The sequence below is a fragment of the Paralichthys olivaceus genome, chromosome 15 (genome assembly GCF_024713975.1).
Source record: "Paralichthys olivaceus isolate ysfri-2021 chromosome 15, ASM2471397v2, whole genome shotgun sequence".
NCBI classification, from domain to species: Eukaryota; Metazoa; Chordata; class Actinopteri; order Pleuronectiformes; family Paralichthyidae; genus Paralichthys; species Paralichthys olivaceus.
The window spans coordinates 13,525,792-13,537,827 of NC_091107.1; the positions used below are offsets into that span (position 1 = coordinate 13,525,792).

At 38.6% G+C, this 12,036-nt stretch overlaps 1 protein-coding gene across 2 annotated transcripts; it reads right to left on the reverse strand.

Annotated features, from left to right (window-relative positions):
- Window positions 1-248: 248 nt before the first annotated feature.
- On the reverse strand, window positions 249-10,855 carry il13ra2 (interleukin 13 receptor, alpha 2). 2 transcript variants are annotated; one of them, XM_069539348.1, is made up of 9 exons: window positions 10,100-10,855; window positions 9,362-9,513; window positions 5,752-5,908; window positions 5,544-5,664; window positions 4,550-4,734; window positions 4,270-4,424; window positions 3,248-3,386; window positions 2,094-2,211; window positions 249-2,011 (listed from the first exon to the last, which is right to left on the reverse strand). In XM_069539348.1, exons 1-9 carry the CDS (start codon window positions 10,179-10,181, stop codon window positions 1,924-1,926), a joined length of 1,197 nt encoding a protein of 398 aa, XP_069395449.1. In that variant the 5' UTR covers window positions 10,182-10,855; the 3' UTR covers window positions 249-1,923. The 2 variants fall into 2 exon arrangements, with proteins under 2 accessions (XP_069395449.1, XP_019941169.1); XM_020085610.2 differs by having other exon boundaries at window positions 3,248-3,389; window positions 10,100-10,853.
- Window positions 10,856-12,036: the final 1,181 nt, after the last annotated feature.

A 12,036-nucleotide genomic window follows, 5' to 3' on the forward strand; every position in this document is an offset into this window, starting at 1 on the left:
ACCCACATGCAGAGACAGAACATGCAAACTCAGACAGTTGCAGAAGGTCCTGGGATCCAAACCAACAACCTTCCTGCTGTGAGGCGACACAGGGCCACCATGATAGCATCAATTTCATTTGTGAATGTGATGGGTGCTGTGCATAATCTGAACACTAGAGAGCATCATGAGCATTAGAAAAAAAACAAAGTACTCTCCTAAATACAGACCTAAAGTTCACACTCAACCAGTACACACTCAAGAGTCGGTTCTCAGTGGTAGATCAGGTTTTATTATCAAGTCGTCACCACAATGTTTTGCTTATTTGAAATTATGAGAAGAGACAAGAAGTTCTATGAGTTCAGTTCATGTGATCAGTTTTAGCTGCAGTGTGCCCCCCTAATCCTGAATAATGATTTAATCTGAGGTATAGGCCACCTCCTTCTTCTTCTTCCTCATAATGAAGAATTTGATATAAATGAAGCATCGCATTAGTTCATGCAGGACACGGAGTCATGTGCTCAGCTGCCATCTACCGAGGTTATGGGTGCTCGTCAGCCACCCACCAATCACAGCCCATTCTCTCATCAAAGCGATCCCTCTGGTTTACCTTAGCACGCTGCTCGGCTCATCCAGGGAACAGACGCAGAATGGAGCCTTCAGCGCCAATAACAACTGTGTCCCCATTTGCAACAAATGGGTAAATCATGACATAGTGTTTCTGACTGAAAAACACAATACCTTCAAATTAGATATGAGTCAAATTTGCCATACATTGAAACAGGGGAATTATATCAAAACCAACGCTTGTTTGAAATATTTTGAAATTAGGAAAATCTAATACCGACCACAAATTACATTGTACCTGTAAAACATTTGTAATTACAGTTTGGTTTCCCAGCACCCATCTAACAGAAATACCTTAAATGTCCCATTTTTCCCTCTTTCTTTCTCTGTTTGAAATAATGAGAGGAAGTGCACCATATACCCCAACATTTTATTAAACATTTTATTGCATAAAAGTTATAATTTTGTAAAAAAAAATAATTCATAATAGGCTCACACATCAATATCATTCAAAACTCCTACATTCATAGAAATAACAGCAGGGAACCATAGATTAAATCATTTAACATGTTTTTTCAAGTTTTCTTTTAATGTTAAAAATAGACAGATCATCAGGTTCCTGGTGTAAATTACTATCATATGCTATGCTATGATAAAAACAACATCTTATGATATACTGACATCATTTAAAAGGCAAGGCAAGGCAAAAATGTGCTTTTTGAGGTCACAGTGATCTTTGACCACCAAAATCGTATCAGTTTATCCATGAGTCGAACTGTAAGAAATGTCCGTAAGGTGTTTAATCTGAAAACATAATGCCTCTGCGCCGGCGACAGAGAGGGACCAGAGGCATTATGTTTTCAAAAAAATTACTAAAAACTGTAAAGAAGTCGTGACATTAAAACTATAAACTACTTTCCTCTTTATAAACCATGTAAATAAATGTAAATCTCTCAGACTTAGACTGTGAATTCTGCCGCCAGTGAAAGTCATGTTGTGTCCAGTAACAGAAAACCATTGCACATATGTGATCGCTGTGTGCTGGATTCACACTGAATAAAATTGTTATTGTCTGAACTAACTGGCAAGATCTGAGGCAAAAAGGAAACAATTAAACTTGAAACAAAGCAATTCCGGTTAATACAAACCATAAAAATGTTGCAGTTGCATGAAACAATCAAATCAAAAGGCAGTGCAATGAGCAGCAATACAATACTGTGTAAATGATTTGTTTTTGTAAATAACATACTGTAACTTTCAGTCTTATATCTTGCATCTACACTCATGTGTCAGCAGTGGTTACAATCTCAGGTAAAGACTGTACACCATCTTTCAGAGCTTCAGTGATCCTCAGTCAGAGCCCCCCTTTTTGTCCCTTCAGGCCTCCATCATTGTCTGAGCTGAATTTCTGACAAACAGGTCGGTGAGCAGAGAGTCCCGCTTCTTCTCTTGTCTTGATGTCCTCCTAGAATGGAACCACAATGTTGGTGTGAGTTTACCATTCAAATGCATTGTCAACAATATATTGCACATGTGTATTTACTCACTGTTTGAGCATTGTCCCCAAACCCAGAGTCAGCACCAGTGTGGCAGTGATGGCAACAGCAATGTATACATAGAGTTGTACCTTTTCCCATTCTGGTTTTGGGCTGACTTCTTTCATTTCTAAAGCACACACAGACACACACACACACACACACACACACACACACACACGCACACACACACACACACAAGTCAGACACATTTAGAGGATTGATATCTATGAGTGGATGCAATTTTGGTGCAAATCCAAACAAAAAACTGAATCAAGTGAATTTATTCATTTTCTAGTTTACAAATATCTTTGTCAAGAAAACATCAATGAACCTTCCAAAGATAAATATATCGAAATCCCCTAACTAACTTTAACTATAACTAACTAACTTCAAATGCTGAATACTGATAACATTTCAGCCTCGTATTATCCAACATTAAGTTTTGTCCTTTTGAAGTTTAGAAATAGTTTAGAAATAGTTATATATTAATAAAAGCTATGCGATTGTCAACAAAGCTGAATGGTACACTGTATTTGGAGAAGATTGTAGATTGAAATAGTGGTGTTGCAATATTCAGCTTGAAAATAAAAATGATTTCAGGGGGCCTAATATTGATCCTTTAAGGGGACACCTTTATCAACTACCTGCAGTACAGAGAAGGAGACCCACTTCAACAGAGCGTTTGATCAAAGTTTTTATTCTGTGAAAATGACAAGTTTTATTTTAACAAACATAATATTAAGTTTAATTTTAACAAAGTGTGACGACACTGTGGATGAACAGTCTGGCCTATGTTCACCTTGGGGTCAAAACTGAACTGTGACATCTTGGGAAATCCCTCATATTATATTTTAAATCACAAATGGCAGTTGACAAGAAAAGTAATTTTTCGATATTGGCAGTGTTTCTTTGTGCAGTCCCTGCAGTATTTACCTGACACCTCACAGTGTAAATAGACAGCCAATATGAACCGCTAAAGAAGCTCAAAGGCAGAATTTTCATGCACTCATATTAATAAAACGATCAGATTTGGATCAGTGTTAGTTTAGCTGTTAGCTATTCATCAAAACATGCCTGGATTTGCCATTACACAGATCCTTGGCTACTATAAGAGAATGCTGGTGATTAGATTGCAAACTTGTTTTAAGTTTAAACTGCATCACCTTGGTGACAGGTTAGATGACTCCACTCGCTCCAAAAGCTTTTGTCCACACAATACTTGTGTAATGTAGACCGAACCCGGAAACAGTGTCTTTCATGGTTGTCGATGAGGGGCAGGCTTCTCTCTTTGGTTACAATCTTCTGCTGTTAATGATACAAATTCATAGAGTTAACACTCACAGGCAGAACCTGCTCAAACCTACATTATCAACAAATCTGAGAGTGACTCTAAACTAAACTGAAGAAAAATTGATTAAAAATTGGTTGACAATTAGCCAACCATCAAGTATGCAACATGTATTTACCTCCCTATTTCCACCCCATCAGTTGTCATTTTGTTTGTGCTCATTGCCAAAATCTCTAGACATGCAAATATATGAGATTCTTGTTCCTGCCTGTCTGACCAGGATTCTGTTCACATGGACTCCTTTGTGGGTATTACGTTTCCCTGAATGTGGTGATCATATTTGTTACTATAACCTGACTTCTTCCTGCCTTAGATAGTAACACCCCTTAGAAACATCGCTATATATCTGTATTTTTGTTTTCTGCTCGGTCTACCCTGTGTGGGCAGAATGGGATAATTCACGTTAACTTTATATTTATTAAAGATGTCATGGTGCAACCACATTCATGTTTTAGTGATGCCAGGACTAAATATAAATTTAAAATAAGAAGGTCTAAAAGTGCAGTGAAAGATAATATTATAGATATATTAGAAGCTCAAAACTGAACGTTGCTGTTTTCTATGTAATTGTTTCTTTTATACAGATGGAGCCAATACATGTAACAGTGCTCTTCTACTAAGTGTGTGTTGTCATCTTTGCACATCCACATTAGCTTTTAGTAGTTCATAAGTTCAGGGACAGTCCCTGTTGTTAGACACGCCTCTATTTTTAGTGTGCCCATTCAAAAGAGATCAAGATGGAAAGTTCCACAATGGCAATAGGATTTTTGGAAAGAATAACTTTGGTTGCACGGTACAGAGAGTGTCTTAATCTTTGAAAACAAAAACAAATCATACTGATTGCATTTTTCCGTCAGGTCCCTCTTGAATGTGTTCCACCTCCCATTCGAGGCAATGTTCTGGAACACTCCAAACAGGACTTTCCCATTGTATCTCCAGCTGCATGTCTGGACCAGTTAGAAAATATAGCTTCTCTGTGGTCCCAGGTTTCACTGCATCGATATGCAAATAAATAAAAGGCGGTTACTGGATGCGAGCATTCAAAACATGAGGACAGTCATAACTATATCCTCACACAGTATTGTTGTTCTTCTCCAGAAAGCAAACATGCATGTACCGTGGTTTTGGATTTGCAGGGAGGTGAATGTTTGTTTCAGGGGTCCTTCAGGCGAGGACCCATTTATGCAGAAATTGATATCAGTGAAACTAGGAAGTTCATTCTCCGTGAAGTTGCATCCGCTCCTGACTCCACCTGTAATGATGTATTTCTTACATTCCTCAGCCCGTTCCAGTTTCTTGTGCCTGTGGAGGAGACAGACCACACAGAGCTGTTATCTGTTCATTAAATGTGTTGGTGAGGTTTGTGCTTGCTTACCTTAATTCTGCAGTGGCCTATGATTGATGGTAATTAGTATCACTAAACCTGACCTCAATTTGAAAGCTTCTACAGGGTTTTAGAGAGAAAGGTGTGCTTCACCCTGCATTGACTTTTACATGAATGCTCTGCCTTAACAAAAAACCCCTCCCTGGTTTTCAGTTGCAGCTGTCAACTTCACGGATGACACTTAAATTGAATAAAAGCTTCATGCTTCAACAAGTTTCAACAGTCAATGCAAAGTCACAGCAATGAAAACAAACAAAATGCCATATGACATCATCACACTGAAATTGTTTAACCCTTGCGTTGTCTTTGACCACAAGACTTTTATCGTCCCAGTTCGGTCAGGTTGGATTTTTCATGAAGCATAAAATGTAAATTATCACTAAATTATGTGTCACAGATTTTTATTCAACATCCCAACTCCACACCAATAAGTTTTCTTGTGGAATGTATGGTCAATAGACCTAATACTCATGAAAATATATCCAGTTTTTGAGTAAATAAATTTCACAATTTATGAATTTCTGTATGTGTGTGTTGTCTGAAAACTCTGGTCCACATTTAGGAAAAAGCTGTGATGAAAACGTGTTTACACACTTGCAGCTTTGAACCCACAATTAATTCCAAAGCAATCCATCAAATACTAATGTTATAAATAGAGAGGTTGTCAATATTCTATTGGTTATATAGATGCAATCTGTCATGGTTAAAAAAACAGACGAGGTCTTACCAGAAATAGAGATTTTGCTGTGAGTTGGCTGGTATGTTTGGGTTTCTTTCCCATTTGCACTCCATGTTCTCCATGTTATGGTACACACAGAAGAAATCCCTGACACTGGTACCGACGACACCTAAAGGTAAAAGATCACAGTCGGTTCATATGCAATTTCCAAAACAGGATCCCATCACATCTCACTTATAAGTCCTCAGTTACCAACCTTTACTGGAAGGTTTCTGAACCAGTTCTGTGTAGCTCACACTCTTGACCATGGTGCCGTTGGTGCAGGGTCCATTCAGCAGCGTGTACACTCTCACTATGACGTCTTTCATCAGGTCAAACTGAGCGCTGTATGACCTCATAGGCGTCCTGATGGCCTGCACAAACACAAATCTGTCATTCAGCATATAGTTCACATTTAGATGTGTTTACTTTGTTAACACCATCAGCAGAGAACCTGGAATTTTCATGAGATATATTTTAATGGGAAAACTGACACTTTCCAAGTTGGCTGCTGTCAGTCCAGTTGGAAAAAAAGACTGAAGCCTCAGCTGGTAACTTGGGAAGAGCACGACCTGAAGGTTGTATTTCATACTTTAAACCTCAGCATGTCTATTAAATGTGTCCAAAGCTCAGGAGTTATGTTTATACACTTTTTCTCAGATCGTGTCATGTAGCGTTTGAGTGATAAACTGTTGAGATGCTGCCCACAATAAATGTTCCTGACACCAGAACACATGAGTGAATCTAGGTTGTGTGAAGAGTAAAAATTATTAAAGAATTTCATTAAGTCACAGTTGAGCTTTCACAGTGGTTGTGTTTCATACTTTACTTAAAACATCTATAACTCTGTAGAGAGCACACCTCCTTCCAGCCCAACAGTTCCCTTAAATTCAATCAAGCTGCATCACATTTCACACACTCATAGATATCAGTTCCCTTAAAATATGCCTGATTTTTTTCATCTGGATGCATATTGCCTGGGAAATAAGAGAACATTTAAAAAAATGCCCAATCTGACAATGTTAAAGAAACCAATGAAAAGTTCCTAGAAAATCCTTCTGGTTCATTTTGCACCATCTTGCACATAAACAAACATCCAATGGCTAGACAGGGGTGGAAACATAACCTCCTTTGATGAGGTTAGACCATATGAGATATGTTCTCTGTCACCCAACCGTCAACTCTGCATTCACCACTTATGTTTCCACTAACCAGTATGCTTCAAAAAAGCCAAACTACAAAGTGCTACATGTAAGTGCCATATGAGTGCAACTTTTTTTTTTTAATCCAAGGTGTAGTTGGAAGAGATGTGTCTTTTGTCTATGGTCAAAGATGTGTGGACTTTCTGCTGTCCTGATGTCAATGGGGAACCTGTTCAACCATTTAGGAGCCAGGAGAGCAAACAGTCGTGATTTTGTTGAGTGGTTGGCTCGCAGTAAGGGAGTAGCAAGCCGATTGGCAGAGGCAGAGCGGAGTGGACGGGCTGGGGTATAAAGTTTGACCATGTCCTGGATGTAGACTGGACCCAATCTGTTCACAGCACGGTACGCAAGCACTTGCGTTTTGAAACGGATGCGGGCAGCCACTGGTAACATGCGAAGGGAGCGGAGGAGCGGAGTATTGTGCGTGAACTTAGGTAGATTACAGATCAGTCGAGCTGCTGCATTCTGGATGAGCTGCAGCGGTTGGATAGCACTAGCGGGTAGACCAGCCAGAACCTGGACCAGAACCTGCACCACCTTCTGAGTAAGAAGGGGACGTATTCTCCTGATGTTGTGCACGATGTGTCTACACAAGCGGGTTGTTGTAGAAATGTTGGCAGTAAGGGAGAGTTGACTGTCAAGTGTCACACCCACGTTCCCAGTCTGGGTGGGGATTACTAAGAATCCAAGATCCATGAAAATATGTCTGTAATGTACTATAATGTACTGTACTCCAAGAATTAAATCCCCACATCTTTTTTTCTGCTTCTTCTTTTATGACAAATCATTTCCCATTGTTCAAGCAATAAGTCTCCTTATTGTGAGGGTTGACATCTAGGAGTAAGGGCACCGCCCTGGTAGTTAGGTTTGGAGACCTCCCAGCCTTCATAAGAACAGGTGCAGGCAAATACTGCTTCTTTGTCTGATGCCTGGTGGGTGGTGACTGCTGTGTTTTCACAGTTAAGCGAGACTGGGAGAAAGAGACATTATATTTGCGTCTTGTACATTCAGTTCGGTAGCTGTGTCTTGACCCAGATTTCTGCTTCCCCATGTTTGAGAGAAGATTCAGGGTTCACCTCTCCCCTGTTTGAGCTACAGTTCAGAGATAGTGTTGTATGGCCACTGGTTTCTGCCTTGGTTTTATACTGTTGGCCCAGCATTTCATGCATCATATTCCTGATTGACTTTTTGATATTTAACTGTATTGATTGATTTAGATATTATATTGAGACCCTGACCCAACTGAGTCTCTCACTCTTTTCCTTGGTTTAGGCAGTTGGACGACCTACAACGAGAAGTCGTGGGATGCACATCACTTTGCATGCAGTTTTGCAGGCCTGATAGGTGGTGGTCACTTGAACAGTGTATTGTGGTTTTGTCCTTACAGTGTGAGTTGCCATGGTAGTGATCACTGTGTGCTCACATGGTGGTGTCTATTGGGGTTTGTGATAGAATCTCCCTGTAGTAAGTACGCTGCCGACATAATAGTCCCCACTATTTAGGGTTAAGTCTGTTGTATCTCTGTAGTCTCAGTATTTGTTTTAGCTTTTATAAACATTTTCAAATAAAAAGTTGTTTTTACTGTTTTCCTTTCTCAGGTCTGCCATTCTAGTCCTCCCATTATTAGACAAAGATTTAATTGTGAACTGAATGCACGGGTCACACTTTCTAAATCAGTGATATTAAATGGATAGTTAATTAATACAATTGAAGTAAATGATGAGTATGTTTTCAAATGTAAAAAACATAAATCCTCCATACTGCTCCTGTGGTGTCATTCAAATTCTAAACGAAACCTTGTAATTTACGTTTTTTGCCTAAATGTCCGCTGTGATCAGGTGCGAATGTGGTTCCAGAGGAGGATATCAGAAGATGTCCAGTGTCCTATGTTTTGTGGACTCAAACACTTCAACCACCCATCTAACGCCATAGTGGTGAGTAGATAATGAGAATTATGATTTTTGGGTGAACTATCCCTTTAAGATTTCTGCCACTTCACTGTCTAATTATGAAAATCCTTGTTATGTTCAGACACGTGTAAGATTATGATTAAAATTCCTCTTTATTGTGCCACACACAGCATGCAAACATGGGGAAATGTGACCTCTGTATTTAACCCATCCGTGTGAACACAGCACACACGGAACACAATCCACACAGTGACCACACGGAACAGTGGGCAGCCATGAAGGTGCCCGGGGAGCAATTGGGGGGTTTGGTGCCTTGCTCAAGGGCACCTCGGCAGTGCCCAGGAGGTGAACCGGCCACCCTCCGGTTCCTAAGCCAAGTCTCTGTGGACTGAGCTACTGCCTCCCCATTAACATAGTACACCATTAACATAGACTTGCATAGAGTATTTAAAAGAGAGGTGGAGCGGGGTCTACAGAGATATCAAAAACATTTTGTCTGATTGTCTAATCTGTGCACCAAAACATAATCTGAGCAAAGTTGGAGAAACATGTACATGTAGGCTTCATGCATGTAATCATACACAAATTGTTTACTGTGGTAGATGAGATCATTTTAGAGAATGTAATTAACTTTATAATCTGTTATTATGCTTGTCCACTCATTTACAAAATTACCATATGCATGATTATTTGAATATGAATGATGATCCCATACCATCCACCTGTCCTTGTACGTGTTGAAGTACTCCAGCTGGTACATTGTGTTGCACTCTGTCATGTTGATCAAGCTGGCCGGGGAGCTCCATGTAATGTTTAGTCGTCCAAACTGACCAGGGTCTAATATCACGAGGTCCTCAGGAGGATCCACTGCAAGTGAAAAGATTGTTTACCTCTGCTGGCTGTGTTCATTTGAAAAACTAATTTAGTATGAGTGTTGACACCTAGTTGGACAAATCCAACCATCCATTGTCTTCTGCTAAAAAAACATACAAGTCCAATACAATTTCCAGCTCTTTCTGGGTAATCCTGAGGTGTTCCCAGAACAGATAAGATATGTAAAGGTCTGGTCTAACCCAAGGTTTCAGGGAGTAAAAAACACAGTAGCAATAAAACAATGGCCAAGAAGAAAACACAACATGAAACGCATTAAAATCAACCAAGGATTTTAATCTGGAGTAAATAATACACCACGGTTAAAAGGAAAACAAGACGATGATATCCTATTAGTCTTTTTTTTTTTTATGTTGTTGGTACATGAGGCGATCTTTTCAATTTGCACCTCTAGATGTATGATACAGATGAACTGTCAATCATCTCCTGGCTCTGCAGAGAATTTTTACATCAAATGAATTACATTTAATATTCAAATTGATTTAATTTATTTTTATTTTTGGTTTCCACAGTGTATTAAAGCATAAGTAAATGAAGGTACAGTGAACGCATGCAGACAAACCGTTAAATCCAGTCCAGTCCTTGCAGGATACCAGGAGCAGCATCAGTGTAGCTAGATGAGTCACAGAATGTTTTATCCCCATCAGTGTATTTCTGCTTCTATCCAACACTGAACTAATACAAAACAAACAGATTAGAAATATCTTGATGATGTCCCAAAATAGTTTCAGAGAGATATATCCCTTGGTTAAAAATAAAACCAAATTAGAGTTAGATTTAAATTAGATTAGATAAAAAATAATTGCTGCTCTCAGAGATGCAGACGACTGTATCTGAGGAATGAGTTTTCCTTCTGCAGCAAGTTGAAACACAGCTGAGACTCAACATGGGCTGGACCCAGTCTCTGTGCATATACCAGACTGAGAGGGACGTGTCAGGAAGAGGTAATGTGTTGTTTCCACTGAAATTACACTGAGTCATGCCTCTGTTAATCAGTGGGCTACATCATACTTTTTGTTTTGTTTTTGACTCATAGGGTTATCTAAACATACAATAACTGTTGGATATGTGTAAAAACCCCAGCAACAGATCAAAAGACAATGTTTTCCTGTTGGATATGTTTGAATACGTTGTTGGGTGTAGGAAGATTAATTAAAAGGAAAGCCTTGTGCCAGCTACACTCCAAGATTCCAGTAACAGTACAATAGACAATAGAGTGCAATGGAATAAAACAAGCATAAACAATTTCAGTACAAATAAAAATATGAAATGTATAATAAGTACAATAAAAAAATGACTAAATGGGTATATGGACTAAATGCAAAACATAGCTAAATAGAAAAAAACAAGAGAAAAGTTACATGAGACTGTGAACTAATACTAAACTAACCCGGCAATAGAAAGTATTAATGCAAACAATATTGGGAATGGGTTTTACGGGAGTAATACCACAATATTAAATATAATATGATGCTTAACATTATATTAATATAATATTGCACATGAATAGTAATATTGCACATAGTGTTATTTTTACATTTTGCATTACGTACAAGCACAAATACACATACAGAAATGAACAGAAAATGCCAAAAATGTTGTGGAGTAGAAATATTTGCTGATATAGGCAGTAGAGTAAAAGTGAAAAGTTCATGAATATAAATCTACTTGAAAGTACAAGTACATCAAACATGTAATTAAGTAACATAAGTAAATGCACCTTGTTGCATCCAACCACTAATTACATATCATTTTCTCAAAGTTTGGGAAAAGTCTGTTTCTTATGAAATGTCAGTTTTTCACTGTTTAAACACGTAACCCTGCTCTGAACAGCTGTTGACCGTAGCTAAATCTGGGGCAAAACTATTTTGCTATGTAGAAAGCATGTAATGAAGACAAGCCAGTCAAAGGTGCAAAGAATTTGACTTTATTTCATATTGACCACGTTTGTCTGTTTTTTTTTTCTTAAGAAAACCCCTGGGATTTATTTATACAGATGATATGTACAGGTTCGGTCATTCAGTATTGTTGCATGCATTTGACTTTTTTTAAATACAAAAAGCTTGTTGTATACTTGAGCTTGACATTTCTCGGCAGTTTTCATTTTAACATGACTCACTGTTTTCTGTAGATGAGATGACAAATGATAAAAAATTTCAAGCAACTCTGTTGTGGCACGCATATCAGTCAGTGGGTACAGATGTGCAACGGACCAATCCTCAAAGACATTAAAACATTTCAAAATGTCTATTGAGAGAAACATAAGTCTACTGTCATTTTGTTCATTCTGGCCATGAAGGAATCTCATTGTGATAGGATTCTAACATAAGTGAGGGGGAACAGTCCTAGTTTTGCGTAAAAGGAAAAATCCATTCAGCATCTTACATCTTTTCCTCATCTCTCATCTTTTGGCACCAAATTACATATTTTTGTTGTTATGAAATGCTGTCCTGGGAGAGAATATATCCCCCTAAAAAACCACACACAGCAGATTAGCAA

Bases quoted from the DNA above. Each gene is read 5' to 3' on its own strand.
- il13ra2 (XM_020085610.2), bottom strand. From the start codon at position 10,181: ATGGGGATAAAACATTCTGTGACTCATCTAGCTACACTGATGCTGCTC. The intron at 4,425-4,549 runs GTACATGCATGT...ATATCGATGCAG, and splicing joins CCTGCAAATCCAAAACCACG to TGAAACCTGGGACCACAGAG. The intron at 2,012-2,093 runs GTGAGTAAATAC...GTTCCATTCTAG, and splicing joins TTGGGGACAATGCTCAAACA to GAGGACATCAAGACAAGAGA.